Here is a 26129-nt window from a genome sequence, read left to right on the forward strand (position 1 = left end):
AATTAACATTATCTGAGTCTATTAGCAATTGTCTGTTTAGAAGAAATACCTTATTCTTTTAAAATTTTTTTTATTATTAGTTTCAGGTATACAAAACAACATAATGATTAGACATTTACTCAACTCACAAAGGGATAATCTCAACAAGTCTACTACCCTTCTGTCTAACATCATACATAGCTATTACAATACCATTGACTATATTCCTTATTTATATCCCGTGAATATACATATATATATATATATGTTTATATATATATGTATATATGTATATATATGTGTGTGTATATACACGTATATATGTATATATGGGAATATATGTGTGTGTGTATATATACACACACACATATATATATATAAGTAAGTACATATGTATAATTTTAATTATAGTTGACATTCATTATTTTATATTAGTTTCAGGTATACAGCACAGTGGTTAGGCAAGAAATACTTGTATTCTTTAATATGAGAAATCTCTCAAAATTGTATTTTCTTTATGTCTCAGACAAAAGTGCTGAAAGGAGAGAGATGAGCATAATAGATCTATGTTAAAAGCGTCTGGGAATGAATACTTTCCAACTGATTCGTCATGCACACTGCCAATTCCTCTAAAATTGAGATCACCACTTTCGTTCTGATTGGAATCCCAGGACTGGAGCATGTTCATGAATGGATCTCAATTCCCATCTGCCTCATGTACCTGGTGGCCATCCTCGGCAATTGCACCATCCTCTTTGTGATCAGGACAGAACCCTCACTCCATGCACCTATGTACTATTTCCTTTCCATGTTGGCTATCTCTGACCTGGGCCTGTCCCTCTCATCCCTCCCCACTGTGCTGAGGACCTTTGTGTTCAATGCTACAGGAATTTCTCCAAATGCCTGCTTTGCTCAAGAATTCTTTATCCATGGATTCACAGATATGGAGTCCTCAGTGCTCCTGGTCATGTCCTTTGACCGCTTTTTGGCCATACGGAACCCTCTGAGATACAACTCTATCCTCACCAATGCCAGAGTTACCAAGATGTGCCTGGTGTTTTTCATTAAAAGCATGGTCTTAATGCTCCCATTTCCTTTCACTCTCAAAAGTTTGACATATTGTAAGAAAAGCCAACTTTCTCACTCCTATTGTCTCCATCAGGATGTCATGAACCTAGCTTGCTCTGACAACACAGTTGACTTTTACTATGGTTTCTTTGTTGCCCTTTGTATGATGTCGGACAGTGTGTTCATTGCACTGTCCTACGTATTCATCCTGAAGACTGTGATGGGAATTGGATCCCATAAGGAGCGTCTCAAGGCCCTCAACACCTGCGTCTCCCACATCTGTGCTGTGCTCATCTTCTACATGCCCATCATTGCTTTGGCCTTTATGCACCGCTTCAGCAATCACAAATCCTCAAGTACCACGATCCTCATTGCTGACATTTTCTTGCTAGTGCCACCTCTGATGAACCCCATTGTATACTGTGTGAAGACACGGCAAATTCGTAAGAAGCTTCTGGGGAAATTTGGTCTAAAATAAAGGTATGGGAATAAGTGAGGCAGAGTCAGCCATGATTAGAGAATAGTTATACTGTTTACAACACAGGGAAGTAAAGATTGTGCCCCCTTATAGAGACTGAATATTAAAGGACCTGGAAGCTAAAGGATATTACCCCTATCCAGTTCCTGATTTTCTTTCAGGCAGCCTTCAGAAATACAGTATTTGTTGAAAGGTCTTCAGTCAATTTCATGTAAATTCTTGATTTCCCATTTAAGTGAAAGGAGTCTATTGTTTGCTCTTTTTTTAATAATCAAATAAGGACAACCAGTGATTCTCTTAAGCGTTCCCCTAGCCTTGAATTATGATAATAAACTCTCTTATAAAATTCTTTAAGGCAGACCATATTTTTTTATCTATATTACAACAGGATTCCAAGAACTTATAGTTACTAAAAGGAGAACAGATATTGTGTTATTGGAAAGAAATGGAAAAGCTAATAGTACAGTGATTTTTAAAGCATTGATGTTCTTAACTACTCTAAAATATATGTTCTAAAATAATGGCTTTCATGTTTGTGTAGGTACTTGGTATTTTGAACTATGATATAGTCAATTGCATTAAACAAACTAGAAATATTTTTAAACTAGCAGAAAATAGAACCATATATTAAGCAATATAAAATAATATATATGTATATATGTTCCATTTGAAAAACATAAATAGCAAACTAAAGATGATTGGCTATCTCAAATTATGAGGTGTAATCAAAACATGGTGAATGTTTAAACAAAAAAGCTGTGTTACAGTAAAAGACACATTGCCATTAATCCCCTTCAAAATACTTCCCTTTGCTTTGAACACACTTATCTCATCGCTCTTGCCACTTCCTGAAACAGTTCTGGAAATCCTCTTTCATGAGTGTCTTTAGTAGCTCTGTTGTGGAGGCCTCGATGTCTGGAATCGATTCAAAATGTTTTCCTTTCATGATCATTTTGACTTTGGGGAAGAGCCAGAAGTCCTATGATGCAAGATCCCGTGAATAAAATGGGTGAGGACACACTGTAATGTTTTTATTTGATGGAAATTGCCATACCAGAAGCAATGTGTAACATGGAGAGGTGTCATAATAGAGGATGAAGTAAAGACACTCACAAAAGAGGACTTCCAGAACTGCTTCAGAAAGTGGCAAGAACAATGGGATAAGTGTGCTTGAACAAGGGGGATTATTTTGAGGGGGGTTAATGGCAATGCGTCTTTTACTGTAACAATTTTTTTTAATTTAAACATTCACCGTAGTTGTTTTTTGGTGGTTTTTTGGGGGGATTTTTTTTTTGTGTGTAAATTAAACTTTTTTATTTTGGGATAATTGTAGATTCCCATGCAGTTGTAAGAAGTAATGTAGAGGGGTCCCGTGTGCCCTTCACCCAGTTTCCCCCAATGGTAATGCCTTATAAAGCTATAGTGAAATATCCCAGCCAGGACATTGACATTGATGTCATCAGGGTACAGAACATTTCCATCACCACAAAGATCCCTCACTTGCTTTTCTATAGCCATGCCTACTTCCCTCCCTGCCAAGCCCCTTCTGATCCCCTGGCAACTACTAATTCTTCATTTCTAATTTTGTCATTTCAAGATGGTTCTACAGGTGGAATCACACAGTGTGTGACATTTCGGGACTGGCTTTTTTTCACTCAGCATAATTTATTGGATGTTCATCCAGATTGTTAGGTGTATCATAGTTTGTTCCTTCCTTATAGCTGAATAATATTCCAAGTAGGAATATTTTGAGTCTGACTTCTTTAGTTCAGTATAACGCCTTTGCAATTCATCCAAGTTTCCCATTGTTCAATAGTTTATTCCTTTTTATTGCTGAGTAGGATTCCTTTATGAAAAACATTCACTGCAGTTTTTTATCACACCTCGTATTTTCTGTAAAATGCATTTGTTTCTTGTTCATCTGTTGTTTGTGAGTACTTCATAGCAGACAAACATATGAAACATAAAATTTAGAATAAGTCAACCAACGCTTAAAACCTTTATTCTGTGAATTGGGAGAAAACTACCGGTAACACATTTCAGTGTTTTATTGCCTGAAGTGAACTCACAAGTAATTAATATTATTTGTTTCAAAAAACCATTTTGAAGAAGTTGTTCTCTGATAAACAAATATTCTTATATATTTTGTGCCCTCAGGTGAGTTTAACTGAGTTCTTATTGTTCAATAGCTGACCCTGTCTAGAATCCATAGCCTAATCAAGGAAGGGAGGGACAATCTTTCATGCTATAATTATTAGTTCACATGTCTGTCTCTCCTACTTGAATTTTGTTTTCTCAAAAGAACTGGACACATCAAATTTGTTGGCAATCTCCAGTACTTGCGCAGTATATATAAATTATAACTGGATAGTAGTCTGACACATTTCTTAACTTGTTTTTGAAAAAGTCACAACAGCAACAAAAAAGCCTTTAAAAACTCAGACTATGATGATAAATTACAAGTACATGGAATGTCTGGAATCATAGAAAACCTATTGCCAAATTCAGTAAGGAATAACTGTAAATTTTAAGTCAAAGAAGTTGACCTGAAAAACAGGTCATGTCCTGTTTAAGCACAAGAAAAAGGAAACAGGTTGTCCAAAAGAGACATAGAAGAATACTTATCCTCCTTTTAGTATTTGCCCTCAACTCACAAATTCAAATCTTTACAAGACAAAAATGTCTCAAGTCATAAGATGTGAATAAATGTTGTTTCTGGATCAGAAGAGTAAATAGACTAAAATTTGTATGTTTTACTCAATTATAATACAGGTTTAATGTATTTCCAATCAAGCTTCCAGTAACGTTTCATTGAGAATTTACCAAAGTAACTCTAAAAATAGATTTATAAGAGTAAACTGGAGAACGTAAGATAAAAATAAACAGGAATTGTAATAACATTTCATGTGATAATGACGTTTATTAAACAGTTATAAAGTTGTGTGTAGTTTGCTCAAGAAATCAATGGGAAGAACAAAGAAATAGAATAAACACACAGCAAAGTACCATACATAATGTGAAAATTATATATAATTAAGGAATATCAGAACATCAATTAAAATTGATTATTTAAATAATAGTGTTAGAAAAAAATTACAATCTATTTATAAAACCATATTTGTGTGATCTATCACACACAAAAACAAAAATAAATTAAGAATTAAGTACAAACATAATTTTAAAATTCACTTAAAAATAACTAAAAAAATTATCTCTGGATGGGAACAATTTTCTAAGGAAATAACAAAAATGGAAAAGTGTTATGTGTTTTTATTGAAAAGCAATTAGGTATACAAATAACATTTAAATAGTTGTAATTTAGAAGATAATAACATAGAATATGTTCATTGGGCTATAAATTTGCCTGTATTAACTCCACTAACTTTTGCAAGTATGTAGGAAAGTAGATTTTACTACTTCCCTCTATTTTGTAAATTAAGAAGTGAAAGCTTTGAGAAGTTAAACAACATTTCTAAGGACACAGAAATATAGTGTTAGGAGCTTGAGTTTAAATCTAGAGCCTACAACCTCATCCCCTACACTAGACTGTCATTTTTTTGTCTCCTTCGAAATTTAATAATTTACATTCTAGGGATCTAAGAACATAATCATAGGTGTGATCAAATATGTAGTTATAAGAACATATATCAAGTTTTATTTTCTATGATAAAAATACTGTAAACTACTGAAATGTTAAATAATAGGAAATGGTAACATTAACCATGATATACAAATAATATCAAATATTATTTACTTACGCAACACAGCATCAACCACTGAGTGGTACTTACTAAGCACTGCATTAGATGTTAAGGATTAAATGAAACATACAACATAGACCTACTACCAAGGAGCTTACAGTTGGCGGTGGGGAAAAGAAGTAAATAAATAATTAAATTTGCTGAGTAAAGTATGGTAAGTTTAAGAGCACATATAAGAAAACACAAATAAATGAATAGCAACTCGCATATTGTAGTGGAGAATGAAAGGAAAGCTTCCTGGAGGAAGTAAAGTCTAATATAAAATATAATTTAATAAAAACAATGAATAATATCAATATAAATAAGATGTACATTTGACTACACACTATTATCCTAGTTTATAAATATGTATGTGTGTGTTCACATATATTGGCTTACTAAAAAAAGATTACATCATATATCATATAATCTCTTATTAATAGGATTATGAATGATTTTTATCTTTTTAATACTTTTCTAAATTTCTCTACAATCACAAGATTTTAATAATATACAGTGTATGTGTGTGTAACTATACAGGTGTATATGTGTGTCATTTATAATCAGAACAACCTCCAAATATATTAAATCCATACATTCCTTGAACTAACAAAAAAGCACAAATTCTTGTCCTATTAATAGTTATTATAGGGATGAAGTACACTGATGAAAATGTTTTTGTATTGAACAGTTGAGTTGCATTTTGAGCCAGATATGAAAAGTATATTTGGAGTAATAAAAGATGAACATACACATGGCAGACTGCCTTATATAATGTCCATCATAAAACTGGAAGAATGATTACACATACCTATAATTGTTTATAACTCTTTGAATTCAAAATTTTTCATACTTTTACAAGACCCTACAACCCTGAGGCATTACCCTGTATTCAAGCACAGCTATATTTCTGAAGTGAAACGTGTGAGTATTCACTCAATGTGGAATAAACAATGACCATAAATATAGTCACATCAGTTCGTGTAGCTTTTGCTGCCAATAAGTTTTGGCACCAAACTTATGAAAAAAAAAATTTAAGTTGTTTTCCACATGGTTTTCAATTTATTAATTGTGAATAGAGTTGTTGATCTAAAAAAGAAAAGAAAAGGAAGAAAACATTTAGAAAAGTCTTCCAAAGAAACAATTAAAGAGCCATTGATATTACTAAGAACTGATGAGGAAAAGTTTGGCTGGTTAGATTACGTGTGGTGTGAGATGTCTGCTCTGCCACAGATTGATTTCAGGTTCAGAGTTTCTGATGTAGTGTGATGCTTTCTACAGGAAATTGTCTCTTCTTTCCAGTTTCGTAGTTCATCTCCACTGGCCTTTCTTAGCTGCTGTATAATCCTTCCTCTCCCTCTAGGCACAGCAATGTCTGGGCTCAAAAACATGAATACTGAGAACTATTGTTTGGCATTTTACATCATCCCCTAAAATCCTCAGAGAGTTTCGTGTCACCTCATTTAGCATTTCTAATATGCTCAGTCAGTTCTGTGATAGTTCTCTTTGCCCATCCCCATACCTCTAATCTTAGCTAAATCACATATCTAAAATCCTTATCTGAATTCATAAAGTCTCTTAAATCTCTTCTGGTTGTTTTATTCTGGGCTTACTAACAGACTGACTGACTAACAAGAAGGCTTCTATCCTTAATCCTTGTTCTGGAACAAGATATCTAGAAACTAGATGCATCTTGGGACTCAAACTTTTGCATAGTAATTGTATGTTATCCTGTTGAAGGAGATAGAACTAAAGACATATTTATTTGGCCATAACATGAGAATGGAAAATTGAAATTTGAAATGCTGAACTGTGGTATAATGGAATACAAAGACTTACCACAAAGTGCATAAGGCCAAGAGATATTCTGGCTGCAATGCTGGCCTTAGAGTCTGAAAAACTGAATTTTGTTTCCAAACTGCATTATTTTCTGGATGATCCCACACTGTTTATTCTCCACTTAAAATGCTGGCTTCTGCCACACATTCTTGTGTGTGGGACACAACCAAGGAGATATCAAAGGTACCTGAATATGCTGTATAAAAGGGAAATCATACAAATAACTTTAGCAAAAACATGGATATTGTTGTTAATGATTAGAAAAAAAGGGGCTTGGGATTTGGGCAAAACAGAGTCACAAAGTTGTCAGTGCTTGAGTTGAACAGAAAACTGAAACAAGCAAACCAGAGTTTGGGAGTGGTAGTCCCCATCTGCCAGGAGTAGGAAGTTGATGTAGGGGGGCGGAGACAGGTGGCTCAGATCAGCTTATCGGTTTGGTCCACTGTGCTCAGAATTATCCTGAATGGAACAAAAGTTTCATAGCTCCGTGTGTGAAAGACAAGTTAGGAGCATTCTCCCTACATCCTATCAATCCTTTACTGAGGCTACTTCTCCACAAAACAAATATCATTGATAAAGTTCATCCAAAGATTTTCTATGAAAGCATCAAGGTTGCTGTGCAATTCTATAGTGACAAATATACCAAAAGGTCAAGGAACCTAACAGCAAGGGAGAAAATGAACAATTCAAGAAACAAGGGCAAATAGAAAAACAGGTGCAGTCCTGAGGCAGAGTAAACGCTGAAGAGGGATTGAGAAATCAGAATCAGAACTGTGCTAGACTGTGTCGGCAACAGAAAAAATAACAAGGCAATGTGTCATTTTTATATATTGGACTCACTGGAATATAACAAATAGCAATTATTACTGTGAAAGTTTCACTTTATGAAGGAAAAGGGGGATTAAAGAAAAGATAGATGTTCAGGGAGTGCATTTGTAAGGACATAGGGCTCTCTAGAAGTGACTCTAAGAACTGAAATCAGTGTGCAAGAGTTTCCTAGAATTTTAAGTTACAAATTTCTACCTGCATGCCTTTCTGCATATCTGTACCTTTTCCATTTACCAGCTCAAAGAAAAACCTCTATTGCCTCCTAGGACATTTAACCACAGAAATAAGCGATTTTGTTCAGCTGAACGTAAAAATAAAATTCTTGCCATTTATTTTTTGTCTGTCTAAGAATTACCATTTTTAAGCAGATAATCAAATTGTTTAACTGGAATAAAATGATATTATTGTGCTTTTAATGTGCACAGGAGTCCATGTAATTGTTTTAAATGTTTGAAGAACATATACAAAATTAATTTGGCTTTGAAGTGCAGTGTTTTCTTTTTTAACTTTTGATAAGATTAGTGGAAAATCATTTTCTTCTTTCTGCACCTATGATACAATTGAAACTGCCCCAGTAACAAAAATGTCTGAGGATGAGATGGTCCCAAACCCCTTTCCTACTTAAATATAATTTATGTACTAGCAATTTCCCCCCGTTAGTCCCACCCTCCTCTAAGTCTCCTCACATTGGGACCCTGTAAACTTTTAGACTGGAGCAGCTGGAGCATAGCCTGGCGGATGGTCTTGGTCTTCAAGCTGTAAATGATAGGGTTCAGTACAGGTGGTAAGAGCAAATAAACATTGGCCAGAATGCTGCAGACTACCCTGGAGGTGGAGTTCAGGAGGCGGTGTGTAATGGACAAGCTGATCATTGGAACATAGAAAATAGTAACAGCACAGAGGTGACAGACGCAAGTGCTGAAAGCTTTTTGCTGCTTCTTAGGGGCCACAGTGCTCAGGACAGTACGGAGAATGAGGACATAGGAGAAAAGAATGAACAATAAGTCAGTGCCAGTCAGGTAGAGCTGAAGAAACATGCCCAAAAAGCTGCTGATCCAGGGGTTGGAATATGAGTATTTGATCACATCTGGGTGGTAGCAAAATGGGTGGGAAAGTTCCTGGCCCCCGTGGAAAGATGTACTCTTCAAAGCTAGAAACATGGAAAAAATGAAAATAACTTGCCGTATACAGATGACCAGTCCAATGACCATGATCATCGTGTCTGTGAGCACAGTGGCATACTTCAGTGGGTTACAGATGGCCATGAAGCGGTCAAAGGCCATGGCTACCAGCACCGAGGACTCCAGGAAGGAGAAGACATGTACAAAAGCCATTTGAATGAAGCAGGCTTTAAAGCTGATCTCCCGGGCATGAAACCAGAGAACCCCAAGCACAGTGGGGAGGGTTGAGATGGTCAGACATAAATCAACAACTGACAACATGGAGAGGAAATAGTACATGGGCTTGTGGAGACTCTGCTCAACAATGATGACAAACAGGATCATGCTGTTTCCCAAGAGAGCAATAGTATAGAGACAGCAGACAGGGATAGAGATCCAGACATGAACGAGTTCCAGGCCAGGGAATGCAGTGAGGAAGAAGTTCAAGGAGGAGGTGGTGGTGTTATTGAAAATTACCATGGTGGGTTGAGGACACACCTTGAAAAGAGAGACAAAAATGAGAATGTTGGTCATGTTGGTCAGGCTTTTTTCAAACCCTGACACTTTTATAAACACTTCCCAAATTACACAATTGTTCCACTTTATTCAAAACCCCCAAACTAATTATGGCACTTATCACATAATTCCACAGTATCTTGAATTTTTCTTGTCAGAACCTGGCCTCATTTTTTTCCATCTACCCTGTCCTAATTATAACCATCAATCTCTCTAAACTCATCCTGACCCTACTGCCCAGGGCCCTGACCTGAAATATGAAATGCTTATAGTATTATGTTGCACACATGCACACACACCAACAAAACAACACAGCTACCACAATGACAACCAATGTGTCTTTGTATTAAGTCTCCAAGCCAAATAACTTGAACCAGAAATAATGGAGAAGCATGTAAGACCACTGGACACATGTAATAGCAAGCTCCATGATGTCCTTGCTGGAAGCTGGTCTGAGATATTGAATCCAGAGGTATCATCGGCCATCCTCTTCTAGTAGACTCTATTGGAAGTCTTCTTTTGTATCAGGGCTTCATTATTCCTTTTCCTATAGTGGAATAGTTCCTATAATTCCTCCCTTCTTCACTTACATATGTATGGGATTTAGATTTATCTTGTGCTCTAATTATGTTTCTCTCTGCACTTTTCTAGGTCTACTGAAATAATGGCACTTGCTCTTCTTTTCTCCATGTTACACCTTGGAGTATTTGTTTCTACTTCCCATGGATATCAACCATGTGACTTTGAACCAACCTACTGTGAGTTGACTGCCCTAATGAAACCTGTAAAAAAAATTCCAAACAGCATTTTGGAATACATGCCTTGAGGCATCCTAAACTAGGTATACCGTGTTTCCCTGAAAATAAGACCTAGCAGGACAATCAGCTCTAATGCGTCTTTTGGGGCAAAAATTAATATAAGACCCACTCTTATTTTAATATAATATGAGTGTGTTTTATATAGTATAATATAATACCCGGTTAATATAATATAATACCGGGTCTTATATTAATTTTTGCTCCAAAAGACGCATTAGAGCTGATTGTCCTGCTAAGTCTTATTTTCAGGAAAACAGGGTAGTAGGTAAGCCTAAATAAAACACCCATACAAAAGGCAGGGAGGCACTTAGCAACATGTGATGAATGACTTTGCAAAAAGCATAAATGGGGTTGCGACTAATAAATGAAACAGAATTACTCAGGGACTGGCAGGCTGAGGAAACATTACAAATTGGAATATCAAGTAATTCACTAGGTGAGAAAGTCCACAGAATGATAACAGCAAAGAAAACAGATGGTTTCAAAGAGAAGGCAAAATCTGTAATCTATATTTAAGATAACCATTGCATTTCTTTCCAGACTTTTCTATGGAGTGCTGGTGTCATCGCTGCTGATTTTTAAATTTTTACTTAGGACATTTAGTTATCAACACAGAGGTAATAAAGAATGATATAACCTAGCCCAGTTGTGCAGATATGGCCAGCCATAAGTATTCTTATTTTTCAGTAGCCTAAGGCTTTCTACCTTTGTGTCTGCATAAATACAAGAAATTTGTATCTGAATAGATATAATGAATTTGCTAGTACCAGACACTGCCAGTTGTTATATAAGGAGAAATATGAGGGATTGTTACCAATTTTCTCTCCCTCCTTCAGTCTACTGAATATGGTGATAATCATTTGTTACTCTGGGGTGGGGGGAAAGACTGATGCTTTTTCTGCTAATATTTAGTATTATTATATTATATATGGTTGAGATATAACACTGAACATCAGGAAAACTAGTGCCAAATGAGATATGGATTAGACATGCTGAATTAAATCAATCATTCAGACTCTAAATGACTTTTTTAATGCCAGTTACTGTACAAGATGGCCAGAAAGACAGAAATAAGTAAAAAGCAGTTTCTGAGTTCAAAATTCTCTCAACCTAGTAGAAAGAATAATGTGAAAAGCCAAAGCAACATATGAATGGAAGGCAATTACTACATGGGGAAACAGGAGACTAGCCAGACAGGAAAACAGGCTATTAAGGTTTCTATTTCATTGTTCCTCTCAACCTGATAAACACAGATATTAAGAGTGAATCTCCTTCTTTGTATTAACTATCAAGGAATCTCTCTGCAATGCAAAATCACTCATTCTATTGACTGTCTTCCACTGGTATTTTATATATACTTTTTATAGTGCTAAAATCTTATTGCTTGATCACATTTATTTCTCCTTCTAGGATGCTGGCTCTCTGGGAATATAAAACATATGTATTCATCTTTGCATTTACTCCAGAGATAAGCACATGTTGCGACCTGCACAACACAAGCCCTAGGAAGGCGAAGGAGGCGGCGAGGGTTGAACTATAATAAAGAGACAGAGACTCATATACAGTTAAATCACAGAGGGCCAAGGGACTCGCAGTCTCAAGAGACTGGAGCCCCGAATCGGGTCACTGACAGTATTTATTGATTACAAACAATGAACATCACATGATTAGAGGCAGGGTCTGTGAAACTCTTACACCATTTCAAAAAAAAAATTTCAATACCCAATTATTTGTCCCAAAGCAGCCGAAGCGTATCGTCCCAAAATGATTAAGGTGCGGAATGCACCACCCTGGGGGAGAGAGTCTCTTGCGGTGAAACTGTCTCATGAGCTGAGCAGAAAGAGCTTGATTTTAACGCTCTAATGGGCCTCTCTCACAATAAGGTGAGAGGGAACAGCAGAGGCAAGCAGCAGCTTCCCACAAGAACAAGAGGAAGGAGGGGCAAGGCTCCCTCCTATTATTTCTTATAACAGCTCATTGGGGTCTCAACGGTGGTCCCTTCTGGCTTGAGTTGGCCCTCCCTTGAGGCATCTTACTCATCATTGACTGCAGACCCTTCTCCTGAAGACCAGATGGAGAGACTCAGGATATTATAAACTCAATCCCGGAGAGGCACAGTCTCACAAATTCTTCTTTCCTTAGGGAAAGGTTAGGCGGGACAAATGGCTAGGCTGCTGTGTGACCACAAGCACAGTTATTGGTACATAATAAAAGCTCTAATAATTTATTTACATTAGATATATTGATGGATGGATAGATGATAGATAACACAGGAATAAATAAAGACTAGGTGACCCTGGAAGTTTTGAGAGAAGGATGAGCCAGAGGGAAATAATTTCCCCAGACACCAGGGAACAAAAGCAGTGTAATCATCCTCTCATTGACTGGGAGAAGAAGGAGGGTTAAGAAAAAAGGAAAAGACTTAAAATCTGCATATGTCAACATTTGCTAGCCATTTATGGATAATTTTATATAATCCCAGGAAAATTTGATATAGATGTTTGTCCTATTTAAAAGAAAGGAAATTACTATTTTACCTGGCAAGGTAAAATAGTATATTAAAGATAAAATAGATACAGATTCAAAATTCAAAACTAGATTTACCAGCTCCCTAGTCCATTATTCTTCATTAAGCCATAGACCATTAGAGAAATCAGGCTTATGAGAGAAGTTAACAGTGGGAAAGTATGATTTCCTTCTTCTAAAATATAATAATTGTTTATATTCTATTGTACATCTATATGACTTGGAGCAGGAATAAAGATGAGAAATAAGTGAAAGGAGAACAATGTCCTCATGGCTTATTTAAAGAAGAATTTTTGTGAAGTCAGTCCATGTGTGTTTTAAAAATACTAATTAAAAATTTTTTTTAATAAAAAAATTAAAGTTAAAATACGTGAATATCCACATATGTTTGCATTGTGTGTATCTCTATGTGTTAGTGTATGTAGAAAGGAGTTTTGGAATGGAAGAGTAATTAAGAGATAAGATGACCATAAAGCAGACAATCATTATGTTCTGTTCTTTGGATCGTGTCTCATAAAGAACAAAAAGATGACACTGCATGATGTGAGGGTTAGAAGGACAGGAGATAATGGCTTATTTTACTAGTGGAGAACTTGTTTCCTATGGAATGAAGACATGTTGACGGGAGAAGGAGCAGAAGGCCTTCTCTCCTTATCTAATGAGCTCATACACTCTGGAACGAGTTGTAGAAAAAAGTTCAGTGCCTCAGTTCATCAAGGTTTTCTCTTCACTGTCCACTAACCAGAAGAAGCTACGCTTTATGTCTTCAGTTCTCCATATGACTTCCCAGGCAGAAGGTAACATCCTCCAAATCATATACAGAAGGCTAAATTCATCCCAACTCAATAACTTAGTAACCCAAAGGCCAACATCCTTGCATTCTGGCATCAATGATGGCATAGACCCATCCTCTTCATTTACCAATCCCTACCTTCTGTTTATTTCTCAACACTTAAATCTATTTTGATCACAATCTGGAAACTTCCCTGACAGGTTCAGGGCACGTTAATCTGTAACTTACCCTCTGCTTCTAAATCTCTGCACCACTTCATGAGTGTACCTTTCATTTGACTCTTAATAATGAGGCACATTTGATATTGATAATTTATATATACAAGCATCATCTTCTTTATCTGCCTGAAGTGTGAGTCTCTTAACAGTATCGTCATGCCTATTTTTCTTCTCTCAGTGTGAGCTACTAAAGTAAGATCTGGAATAATAGAGCTTCAATTAATAATGTTGAGTGATTCTTGAACAATCTTTGCCATATAAAGAGAGTACTGAATCCTATTTCCTTTTCTCTTTCTTCCTCCATTTCCTCATGTCCCCCATCTCCCTATCTCAATTTCTTCCAGGCTCCATACAACTCTCCATTTCTTTATTCTACCTTACTTGCTGCTCCCGTCATTTCATCTCTCTTCTCCCTTCCCACCTTCTAGCATTCCTCACTCTTTAATTCCTCTTCTTCCATCCCTTCCCTTATGTACTCATCTTACCTGCTCTCATCAGTGGGAAACACGATCAACTTCTCTTCAATCCCATCACAGAGCAGGAATTAAACCATCTCCCAAGGGTGGGGGATTTATAGGCAGCCTAATGAAGTCAGCAAGCAACAGAGAGCTTTTTTCATTACGGAGTGTACTGATTGGAGCAAGAGTTATGAGACCTATATGAATATGTTCCTCTATAGCAGCTCAGACACATGTCCCTGATGCAGCTTCAAATCCTGCTCCTGGGCCCAAGCAAACCCCATACATCAGAGGCTGTGAGCAGAGCCCTGGCCCTGGGGGCTGACACTAATGGGTATCTTCAAAAACTGCCTGCCTGGGTCAGATGACTACAACCATTCCTCTTCACCTGCCTTAGGCTACAGATTCTCAGCCATGGATAAGGAGAGCGCAGAAAGAGTCAACCCTCTGTTTCTCTGCTCCAATATGTATTCTTCCTAAAAGTTCTCAATGTTCCCTTGGCCATTCCCATGTCTCTCCTCTAACCCAGGTGTTTCTCCTAAGAAGTCATCCTCTTAACAGAGTCACATCTGCAACCCAATTCCCCTTCTAAGCATAATTAAACTAGCATCTGATAAATTCAGAATATATGCCAAAAATAGCACTATACCCTTTAAACACATTGTCAGATTTATTATCATGCTTATGGGTTAACTATTATTCTCCATTATTTTGCAAATGAGGAAATTGGAACTCAGAGAAGTTTTGAATAACTTTCCCCATCTAAAGTTAGCAAGTTACAGAGCTGATATTGAAGCCCAAGGCTCACTCCAAAAGCTCTTCCTTGATCTTAACCAATAATGCTATGCTACCTTCTATGGTCAACTGCTTCCACTCATATACTCAGGAAATATGGTTATAAATCATAGTCCTCAATCTATCCATCTTACAGATTGCTTGATTCCCAATTGCATACCCACATTTGGTCTCAGCCTCATTTGACCAGAATTTACCTCTTCATAGTAGGCAAGAAATAAATAATTCTGACCATATCTAATAATCACTGACTTTTTATTACTCCTTGAAACATGTTTTCTATCCATATTCTCACTGTATCTGTATCAGGCACACTGCACAAAGCTGCCTATCCCAATCAGTATCTGGAGAGATTAAGTAACTCCATAAAGTTACACAAGTAATGTTCAGATTCATTTATAAACACCGCCCCTTCCCACTGGTTCCCATCAAGAAAGATGAGTGACTGGAAATTTTGAGTGAGACTTATTAATGTTAAATGATAGAAAGAGGTTAAGAAGCATGAAATCGATCTTGATAAAGCTTAGAGATGACAAGTTCGCGAACTTGACACTGTGAGCTTACTTTGGCAGCACCGTACAAACAGCTCGGTAAGGTTTCATAATCTAGGTATATCAGTGTCTCACTGCTGTGCTTGTGTCAATGTGTAGTGGTATCTTTCTGAGTGGTGTTTATTATTCTTGTTGCATATTTTTGTGTGCCATCAGGAGAATGTCTGAGCTTGAATTTTTTGTTAAACTTGGCAAGAAATCAGGGACATGTTAATCCAAGTTTATGGGGATAACGCCATGAGAAAATAGCAGTGTACAAATGTATTAAACGTTTTTCTCAAGGGAGAGAACGCGTCACTGATGAAGAGAGGTCAGGGCGGACAGAAACAAGCAGAACTGATGAAAACATTGCAAAAATTCATCGAATTGTGCATCAAAAATCATCGACTGACTGTGAGAAGCATGCAAACCAAGTAAACATCGATAGAGAAACAGTTAGGAAAAATCTTAACTGAAAAATCTTGGCATGAGAAAGGTGTGTGCAAATATGGTCCCGAAGGAGCTCACTGATGAACAAAAGCAAAGGAGAGTCGAAGTTTGCAAAGACCTTTTGGAGAGGCAAGATGATGCTTTGGGCCATGTTATCACGGTGATGAAACATGGATATACCAACACAACCTTCAAACAAAGCATCAAAGTGCAAAATGGAAGTCAGCCAATTATCCACGACAAAAAATATTCCGTCAGTCCAAATCAAGAGTCAAAACGATGTGGCTAAACTTTTTGATATCAGAGGGGGTATTCATTGTGAATTTGTACCAACTGGACAGTTAACCAAGTTTACTATTTTGAAGTACTGAAAAGGCTGTGTGTAAAAGATGAAAATGACCTGAACTTTTCACCAACAATTCATGGCTCTTGCATCACGACAATGCAACAGCTCACATGGCACTGTCAGTGAGGGAGTTTTTAGCTAGTAAACAAATAACTGTATGGGAACACCATAACTACTCACCCGGTCTGGCCTCCAGTGACTTCTTTTGTTACCCCAAGGTAAAGGAGATTTTGAAAGGAAGACATTTTGATGACATTCAAGACATCAAGGGTAATACGACAACAGTTATGATGGTCATTCCAGAAAAAGAGTTCCAAAATTGCTTTGAATGCATGACTAGACACTGGGATGGGTGCATAGCTTCCCAAGGGGAGTACTTTGAAAGTGAGTTTAGTGATAGTCAGCAATGAAGTATGTAGTACTTTTACTACGATGAGTTCATGAACTTAATTGTCAAAACCACTTAGTGTAGTTTTTCACTCGTTCATTAATTCAAAAAATGCATATTGAGTGCCCCCATATATTCAGCACTACATTGAGAATTTGTGATGGACTGAAATAAAATGAAAGTGTCCCTGTTGTTGTGAAGTATATAAAGCCTTTTGAACTAAAGTGAGGTTGAAACTGAAATCTGAACTATATGTAGAGTTGCTTAGGCTTCTATTTCACTGAATGCACCATGATTTCATACTCTTCACATGATATTTTCTTTTTAATATTAATCCCTCCTGATTCCAACTGTGGAATATACACATCTCATTTTTATTTTTAAAAAATATTCAAAGCACATATAAATAAACACAAAAGGCAAAAATAAATAAATGTGCTATGTTTGCCATTGAATACTAGCAAATGCCAGCATTTATGCTATTTTGATTATAATAGAGCAAAAAAAATCTGAGAATTTTTCTTGAAAAAATTTTAAACAATAGCAGAGCATATAATTAAATACTACTCAGCAATAAAAAGGAATAAACTACTAATACACACAAGATGGGTGAATCTGAAATGCCTTATGCTAAGAAACCAGATGTAGAAGACTATATACTCTAGGGTTCCATGACACCCTGGAAAAAGAAGAATTATAGTCATAGATAACAAATCAGTATTTTCCAGGGATTGGGTACGGAGAGAGATTGACTACAAAGGGGCACCATGAGGGAATTTGGGGGAATAATATAGTACTTCTGTATCTTGGTGTCAGCAGTGGTTACATGACTCTATGTGTTTGTCAAAACTTATAGAACTATATACCAAAAATAGTAAATTTTATTGTACCTAAGTGTTGAAAAAGTTTTTATATACCATTTTGAGGAAGCTAAGTTCTTACTTTATTAAGCTATCCAAGATAGATTCTTGCTTTCATCAAAACTATTATGCAATGGCATGTCATAACCTATTAGATTTTCTGTTCAATAGAGTAGCTATGAGCTACATGTGACTATTTACATTTCAATTAGTTAAAATTTTTAAATTCAGTTCCTCAGTTACACTAGCAAAGTTTCAAGTGCTCAATAGGCATGTGTGGCTAGTGGTTACTATATTAAACAACAGAGTTTCAGGACATTTCTATCACTGCAGGAATTTCTATGGACAGTGCTGCATTTGATACTCTTCTCTGATTTGATTGCATTTGCACAGAAGTAGTAGACACCATTAAGGGCCAATCCTGCCCCCACAGAACATTCAGACAATCTGCTGCCAAATCTGCTTGGTCCTAACACTGCATACAACAGGACTGAGCATAGGAGGGAACAACAGGCAGATATTGACCTCAACTGTGTGTAATACTGGTGACAAATACCTCCCAACGTGATGAATCAGGGTCATGCCTATAAGAGGCACGCAGAAGAGCAGCACTGCACAGATATGAAAGAAGCAGGTGTTGAGAGCTTTGAGTCTCTCTTCCCAAGAAACAATGCCCAATACTGCCTGGAGGATTAGGCAGGATGAGACACCAAAAGGATCAGCCATCTAGTACAGTAATGAAGATGACAGCCAGCAGGCCACAGATGCTATTGACACAGGTGTCAGCACAGGCAAGACTCCTGACATGTTGATCGAGGCAGTATGCACGGGAGAGGAGGCTGGAGTGGCAGAAAGGTAACCTTTTGATGAGGAAAGTCACAGCCACCACACTCCTCAACAGAATTGTTGCTCCAGGGTTGCTGATGACGCCATGAGTGAGAACAGTAGCGTAGTGAAAAGGAAGTGAATAGCCACAAAGCAATCAAAGGCCATGGCCGTCAAAACACCTGACTTCGTTCTCCCAAAGGTGTGGATAAAAGGAATCTGTGTGATACAGGCATCAAGGGTTACTGAGCACCAGTTGAACCAGTGTGCACTGATCATGGTGGGCATGGAAGTTAGTGCTGAGGTCAGAGGCAGCTAGTATAGCCAGAAGATAATACATGGGCTCATAGAGACTTTGCTCAACTTTGATAACAGAAAAATGATTACATTACCCAGGACTGTGGTACTGTAAAGGACACAGAGACGCAAGGCTCCCAGAAGTCCTTCTCTGGCATTCCTGAAGTCTCAGTCAGAGAAAGGTCTGGTGGTTATCAGTAGCACGATGGATTCTGTAAAACAAACACAACCTTTTTCTGTCTCTCTGATTATGGTTAACTTCAATAAATCACACTAACCATACCACAATCTACCCAGTTGCCCAAAATTCCAGATCTTTCTTTTCCTCTTCCTTATATATAATCCATTACCAAGGCCTATTGAGTCCAAACCAAAATATGTTCCACATACTTCAAATTCCTTTCATCTTCATGCCTACCATGTTTGCAAAGTTACCATGACCTCTTATTTAGACTACAGCAATGGTCTAGGGCTCTCATTTCACAAGTAAAGTATAAAATAGTTCCTTCCTCACTACTGATTTTTCTATTGCTATTTTATTTACTTATCTATCTTATTGTATTGTGGTATAATTTAAAAATCATAGAATTTATCCATTTTAAGCACACAATTTGAAGAGGTTTAGTAAATGTTTATCATTGTGAAACGATTACCCCAAATGGGTTTTAAAACTCCCATCACCTTAAATGATTTCCTGATGGTAGTTTGAGGTCAGCCCTGGGCCTGTCTCTGACCCCAGGAAACCATGAATATGATTTCTATTTTTATAGTTTGCATTTACTAGAAATTTCATACAAATGGAATCATACAATAAATTGCCTTTGTGTCTGGCTTTGTGCCTGGCTTCTTAATATAATGTTTTGAGTTTTGTTCATATTGCCGGATATATTCATGTTTATTCCTTTTCCTTGCGGAGTAGTATGTCATTATATGGATAAAACATATTTATCTATCCATGCACTAGTTGATATACACTTGGATTGTTTACAGTATTTAACTATTATGAATAATGCTGCCACAAACGTTAGTATATAATCTGTGTGTGAACATGTTTGAGCAGGTATCTGGGAGAGGAATTACTGGGCAGTATAATAGGTGTGTATCTAATTTTAGGGAATACGTCAATCTATTTACCAATATAGCTGAACCACTTTACACTCACATCACCAATTGCCCCACATTCTTGATAACACATGGTATAGTCTAGACATAGTGAAAAAGTCTTATTAAAAATATGCAGAAACATTTATTATAAAGCACCAGTTTTTAATGTTTATGGTACAGGTGGTCTCTTTATAGGTTGTAATACACACTGTGGAAAAAATGAGTTTAGAAATTGAAAATAAATAGATAATCTTCTGTCATAATTCTCTATCATGCCTGAAAAAGAAAGTATCATCATAAGAATTGTTTATATCTGGCTTTTGTTCTCTGCTGTTATAATGTAACTATGTCTATGAAGGAAAATAAATGAGACCAAAAGGGGCATGAAGAGGTGATAAGAGGGTCTGTGGGCAATTTAAGGACTAACCACACAAAGGCTCATACTGAGGTGCCAACTGTTTCTGTAATTTTAAGTATTACTTCATTGATGAAAAAATATTACAGAAAAATATATTGAAACAAATGAAAGTAATTATATTCGATAGATTGAAATAACAACCCAGGAAACCAAACACGTCCAACAAATTTAAAGAACTTTGTCTTCTGTTTTACTGATAGAGCATCTAGGCAATCCAAAAAGAACATTAGACCCCAACTCCGTTTCAGGATAAATCACAACACTATGTCATCATTGAGATGAGACTAAAGTAGATCTTTCTGTCTTCTTCAAACTTAGTTGACGAGATGCCAAAGGGAAAGTAGGATGGTCGGGCTGGGTAAAGGAGGGTAAAGAGGGTCAAATATATAGTGATGGAAGGAGACTTGAGATTGGATGTTGAACACAATGCAACATACAGATAAAGTATTGTAGAATTGCACACTTGAAATCTATATAATACTATTAACCAATGTCATCTTAATAAATTTAATTTTAAAAAAAGAAAATTCAAAATGAAAAATTTTAAATGTGTTGGCAGAAGAAAGGGCAGTTAACAGATGAAGAAAGAGTTTGGCGTTCTTAGGGAAATCAGGGTAGAGTACTCCTGGTACTCTACCAGGCAATCCCTTGAGGCATTACATAACATGCCTCAAGGGATTTTTCGAGTGCAGTTACAAAATTATTGTAAAATCATGATGGCTCCAGATGCCACCGGAGGTTTCAGAAGTCTTCTTAAGTGCTCTGTTTGCTAGTTTTAGGGAAAGAAAGAAGCCAAATGAATTCTGAACTGGAACACAGAGTTTAATACAGGTATACATTAATCTTAAAATCTTTGTACATGCTCTCCACGTAGCAAGCCCTGTGCTGGATTATGTATGAACACTATTTCATTAAATCTTCATAGAAGTTCTAGTGAGAGAAATGATAAGGACAGATGAGAAGAGTCTATAGTGTCACGGGGTGGGAGGAAGCAAAGAAAAGATGGAAAAAAAGTAAAATGTAGACATTGCTATTTGGAATAAAAGAAGATATACCATGGGGGGTGGGGATCTGGTGCATAGAGAAGAATGAAATTAAGATTGGATGGAATAGTAAATGTGAATTAAAGTGGAACTAGAGAAAAGAGGGGGCTGAAAATCTAGGGAGAGTGGCAAAGAGAAGAAAGATGGAGAATAGACAAAGGAATGAGAAAAAAAGGAGAAGATGGGGTAAAGCCATTTGCATGTATAGAATGAAAAGCAATGAGAAAGAAGGAGAAAAGAAAAATCAACGATTTCCATAGAAAAACAGTGCTTCAGCAGGCCCTGGGGACTCATTCAGAGAATATCAAAGATTTTTCAAGTCTTTCCAAGAAAAACATGTAGTGAGGATGAGCCAATTGATTCTTCCCAAGTGAAAGCCATCTGAATTGCTTGAGATGAGGGATTGGCAGTCAAGGGCTCCCACTTGGCATGTAAAGTATAAAAAAAGCTCCTTTCTCAAAGTGAGTCAAAGGGTTAGACAGCCACAACAGCATGCTTTGTTTAGATCTAAGCATTGTCATTTGCTGGGAGAGAGGCCTGAATTCTGTTTGCTACACACAACATGACCTTTGTAAGTGGACTACGCTATCTTTCATAGATTCCTGTTGTCTAAGAGATCAGAATCTGCAAAATAACTTATTCGCAGTGTTGCCTCCCAAACAGAAAATTCTATCACACAGCAGAGAAAAAGGAGGCGAACAAGCAGGGAAGCCCACCTGGTCTTGTGCACCGACCACACCCCCATCCTCCCCACCTGGACTCAAAGTTCCCAAAACGTCTTTAGAGATTTTTCTTCCTCCTTTCTCCAAAGATGGTGCCTAGATGAGGACAAAAAAAGACACCATGCTACCTCTCAAAGACGCCTCACTTAAGTTTTTGTTTTTCTTTTTTTTGTTGGGGCCCTATTAGAAAAACAGATTTTTCTCTTGGTTAATGATTTTCAACCCACATGCAAAAGATCACAGAGGAGTTTGAGGGCTTGCAATACTTCTGGAAAAAAGAATGACATTTGATCATCCATATTCATTCATTCATTGTTTCATTCCTTCATTCAACACATACGGAAAAGCTAATATACACTTAACAGATGGTCTATTAGGTGATGAACGGATAAATATTCCTTTCTTTTTAGGCAGTTAAACTTCTAGTAGGAGAGACAGATATGAAACAACTACTCTATGCGGTGTTTAACTGTATTTACATATAAGAAGAAAAAGCCCAGAATGTAAAAACAGCTTACTGAGGAATCTTAAAGGATGATGAGCAGCTGGAAAAGGCTTACTTGGGAAGGACAGATAGGCTTTGATCAGGCAAAGAGGAACTATACAGGAGGTGGAGAAAGGCATAAAGAACAGGTAAGAACATATGTGGAAACCCTACATCAGGAAGAATCTTAGTGAGATGCAAGAACTTAAGTACTGCAGATTTGGCTGGATTGAAGAGACCAAAGGGGAGAGAAATGGTGTGCGTTGGTGATATGGGCTGAATCATGCCTTACCCTGCTGGCTAAGATAAGCACTTGGGACTCTGTTCTAAGTACAACAGAAGCCCTTAAAGGAGCTTTTGCATGTGATGAATAAATCATATTTCAATTATTAAAAGTTTATTTTAACTACAGAATGAAGAATTACTGGAAAGGGGGCACCGGTGGATAGAGGACCATTAGTTAGGGAGACTGAGAGGAATGGGCTGTACTGTTGATTGGCTATACAAAAGGAAGAAAGAAAATAATTATTTCATATGTTTTGGAGGCAAGTTTGAAAGGGGTCAAATGTTGGTTTGATGACAGAAGAGGTTTCAAGAAGTGCTGCAAGTTTCTGGTGAGTTAGGAAACTCTCAAAATAAAAATCTGGTGAGTGGCTATTCTTATGTGTGGTTGTTTCTGAGGCAATAACTTTTATTCTCAGTTCCTTGCTATTTTTAAATGAGGTTATGGAAAATTATAATTTTTTTAAATTTGTGAAGATTAAATATTAATTTGAACAGTTTTATCCACTAATGTGTCTATTTACAAATGTAGGCTATTATAAATACAGTGAAATAGATTATCTAGACATGAGGAAGAATATACATACACACGTATATATGTGTGTGTGTGTGTGTATGAGAATGTACATATTTATACACGTGTGGGTTTGTGAAGACAGTGGAACGTGTGTAGATGAGTGTGTATGGTAATGTGAGTTTAGCGTTTTTTATTATTTAGCAAAATGTCCTATGCTATTAAGTCCGGGGGTGTTTCTGCTTCTTTTCTGCCAGACCTTGAGAACTGTTAAAAGATTTTCAAATGTTTTACTGTCTAAACACTAGGGGTTTAATCTTATATCCATTTTTCAGGCGAACAAATTAAATTCAAAGGAAGGAAGGTTTTTAACACCATTCTTGCCTCTGCTGTTCCATTTATAATTTTAAAAGCCATTTACCTGTCTTATATGAAAATATGTTTTCAATTTAGGAGCTATGAGCTAGATGGGAGAGTCCAGCCTCACCTGATAGTGAGAACACCATGATGAATTCTAACGCATCGCATGCCAACCACCATAGTTTCATTTTGACAGGTATCCCAGGGATGCCAGATAAAAATCCTTGGATGGCCTTTCCCCTAGGATTTCTCTACACCCTAACTCTTCTAGGAAATGGTACCATCCTAGCTGTCATCAAGGTAGATGATAGTCTCCATGAGCCTATGTACTACTTCCTCTCTATCTTGGCTCTGACTGATGTTAGTCTCTCCATGTCTACCTTGCCCTCCATGCTCAGCATCTTCTGGTTTAATGCCCCTGAGATTCCCTTCAATGCATGCATCACACAGATGTTCTTCATCCATGGATTTGGAGTGGTAGAATCAGGAGTATTAGTGTCTATGGCCTTTGACAGATTTGTGGCCATCCGAGACCCACTACGCTATGCTTCCATCCTCACCCACACTATCATTGGCAAGATCGGAATAGCTGTCCTCACCCGGGCAGTCTGTGTCGTCTTCCCTGTGCCCTTCCTTATAAAGCGGCTGCCCTTTTGCGGATCCAACATCTTGTCTCATTCATACTGTCTCCACCAAGATGCAATGCGGCTAGCCTGTGCCAGCACCCACATCAACAGCCTCTACGGCCTCATCATAGTCATCTTCACATTGGGGCTGGATGCCCTCGTCATTCTCTTTTCTTACGTGTTCATCCTGAAGACTGTACTGGGCATTGCTTCCAGAGCTGAAAGGCTCAAAGCCTTCAACACCTGTCTCTCTCACATCTGTGCTGTGCTCCTCTTCTATGTTCCTCTCATTGGCGTCACTATGATCCACAGATTTGGGAAGCATTTATCACCAGTAGTGCACATGCTCATGGCCAATATATATCTGTTACTCCCCCCTGTTCTAAACCCCCTTGTCTATAGTGTGAAGACCAAGCAGATACGAAGGCGGATCATCGGCGTGTTCCAGAGGAGAAAGAACAGAACCTAGGGAAATGGAATTAAATGTAAGATGTAGAATAAGTTGTGTTTTCAGCAGTTACAATGCAGTCAAATTATGCACACCTGGTAAAATGCAAGGGTGGGTAAGGTTTGTGAGTAAAGATATAACACAGGTCATTCTTGGTCCACATATACTCCATTTGGGGATATATATAATTTGATGTCTAGTGTCACATACAAAACCTAATTTAATTGATATCATAATTGTTCTTCTTTAAAACTGGAGATGAGCTTCAGTGATGATATAAATTATCACCTGTTAATCCAGATAACACTTATGAGTGTTTTTTCATATACTGTTAAGTAATGCTTTTTCTTTAACTATCAATTAAATAATAATTACAATAAGAATTGTTGAAGCTCTATAGCACTGCTTGGTTTCTGAGATAACAGTGTTTTTTTTTTTAATAGAGCAAAGTAAACTGCTACAGAATCAAATAGCATTTATTTTTCTTTCTGTGTTTATTGGGTAAAGAGCACTTATGATAAAATTAAAACAGACATATCTGTGGTTACTTAATTTATACCTTTTCTTTTAAGGAATATCACTTCTTTATGGATTTATAACAGTTCTAGTTTTCTGCCGCATACTTAATAGAATAATAGGTGTTCTGCCTTTACTCTTTTGACCCAGCGTAAAGTCTATTTTGCTGTGTACTAGAGAATCCAGCAAGAAACTTTACCAAGTAAAATTACGGCTTTGTATGAGAACAAATGAAAACGTTCAGCACTAGGAAGAACCTCAAGAAAGCAATGTTCACATGTGTGGGGATGAATATATCAAAAGCAAAGTGCCTTTGCGTTGATGCTAATACTTGCTTTAAGTATTTTTTGTTAATCCTTAAACAATCAAGTTGCTAGGAGGGTTATTTACTTATTCAATAAACATACGTTTAACACTAATGAAATGCCAGTCATGATGCTGGACCCTGGAGATACAGAGAAAAATGCACCAGTTTTCTGCTCAATCCCTCGCATATTTCTCTGTAAGGAAAGACATACAAATTATAAGTTGGGTAGGTATCACATGACAACGTTATATTTAATTTGGTAATACTAACTAATAATGCTAGTTGCCTTTATATATTATCTCAATGAATTCTCCCAACAATCTTTGAGAACGGGTATTATCAACATTTTACACATGGCAAAATTAGATTTAGAGCAGTTCAGTAAATTCCTCA

At 37.0% G+C, this 26129-nt stretch overlaps 3 protein-coding genes and 1 pseudogene across 4 annotated transcripts; 2 read left to right on the top strand and 2 right to left on the bottom strand.

The window, feature by feature from the left end:
• Positions 1 to 589: 589 nt before the first annotated feature.
• LOC308503845 (olfactory receptor 51A7-like) lies at positions 590 to 1525 on the top strand (the record flags this gene model as incomplete). Its single annotated transcript, XM_081063515.1, has 1 exon — positions 590 to 1525. The coding sequence occupies one exon, from the start codon at positions 590 to 592 to the stop codon at positions 1523 to 1525; it is 936 nt and encodes a 311-aa protein (XP_080919641.1).
• Positions 1526 to 8588: 7063 nt separating this feature from the next.
• OR51T1 (olfactory receptor family 51 subfamily T member 1) lies at positions 8589 to 9584 on the bottom strand (the record flags this gene model as incomplete). Its single annotated transcript, XM_081063529.1, has 1 exon — positions 8589 to 9584. The coding sequence occupies exon 1, from the start codon at positions 9570 to 9572 to the stop codon at positions 8589 to 8591; it is 984 nt and encodes a 327-aa protein (XP_080919655.1). The 5' UTR covers positions 9573 to 9584.
• An 8644-nt stretch (positions 9585 to 18228) lies between these two features.
• Positions 18229 to 22222, bottom strand: LOC308503421 (olfactory receptor 51H1-like; annotated as a pseudogene). Its single transcript has 2 exons — positions 22194 to 22222; positions 18229 to 19124 (listed from the first exon to the last, which is right to left on the bottom strand). The product of its transcript is annotated as an olfactory receptor 51H1-like (transcript).
• Positions 22223 to 23983: 1761 nt separating this feature from the next.
• Positions 23984 to 24934, top strand: LOC308503811 (olfactory receptor 51H1-like; the record flags this gene model as incomplete). Its single annotated transcript, XM_081063476.1, has 1 exon — positions 23984 to 24934. The coding sequence occupies one exon, from the start codon at positions 23984 to 23986 to the stop codon at positions 24932 to 24934; it is 951 nt and encodes a 316-aa protein (XP_080919602.1).
• Positions 24935 to 26129: the final 1195 nt, after the last annotated feature.

The sequence above is a fragment of the Rhinolophus hipposideros genome, assembly GCF_964194185.1.
Source record: "Rhinolophus hipposideros genome assembly, chromosome: 10".
Taxonomy (NCBI): Eukaryota; Metazoa; Chordata; class Mammalia; order Chiroptera; family Rhinolophidae; genus Rhinolophus; species Rhinolophus hipposideros.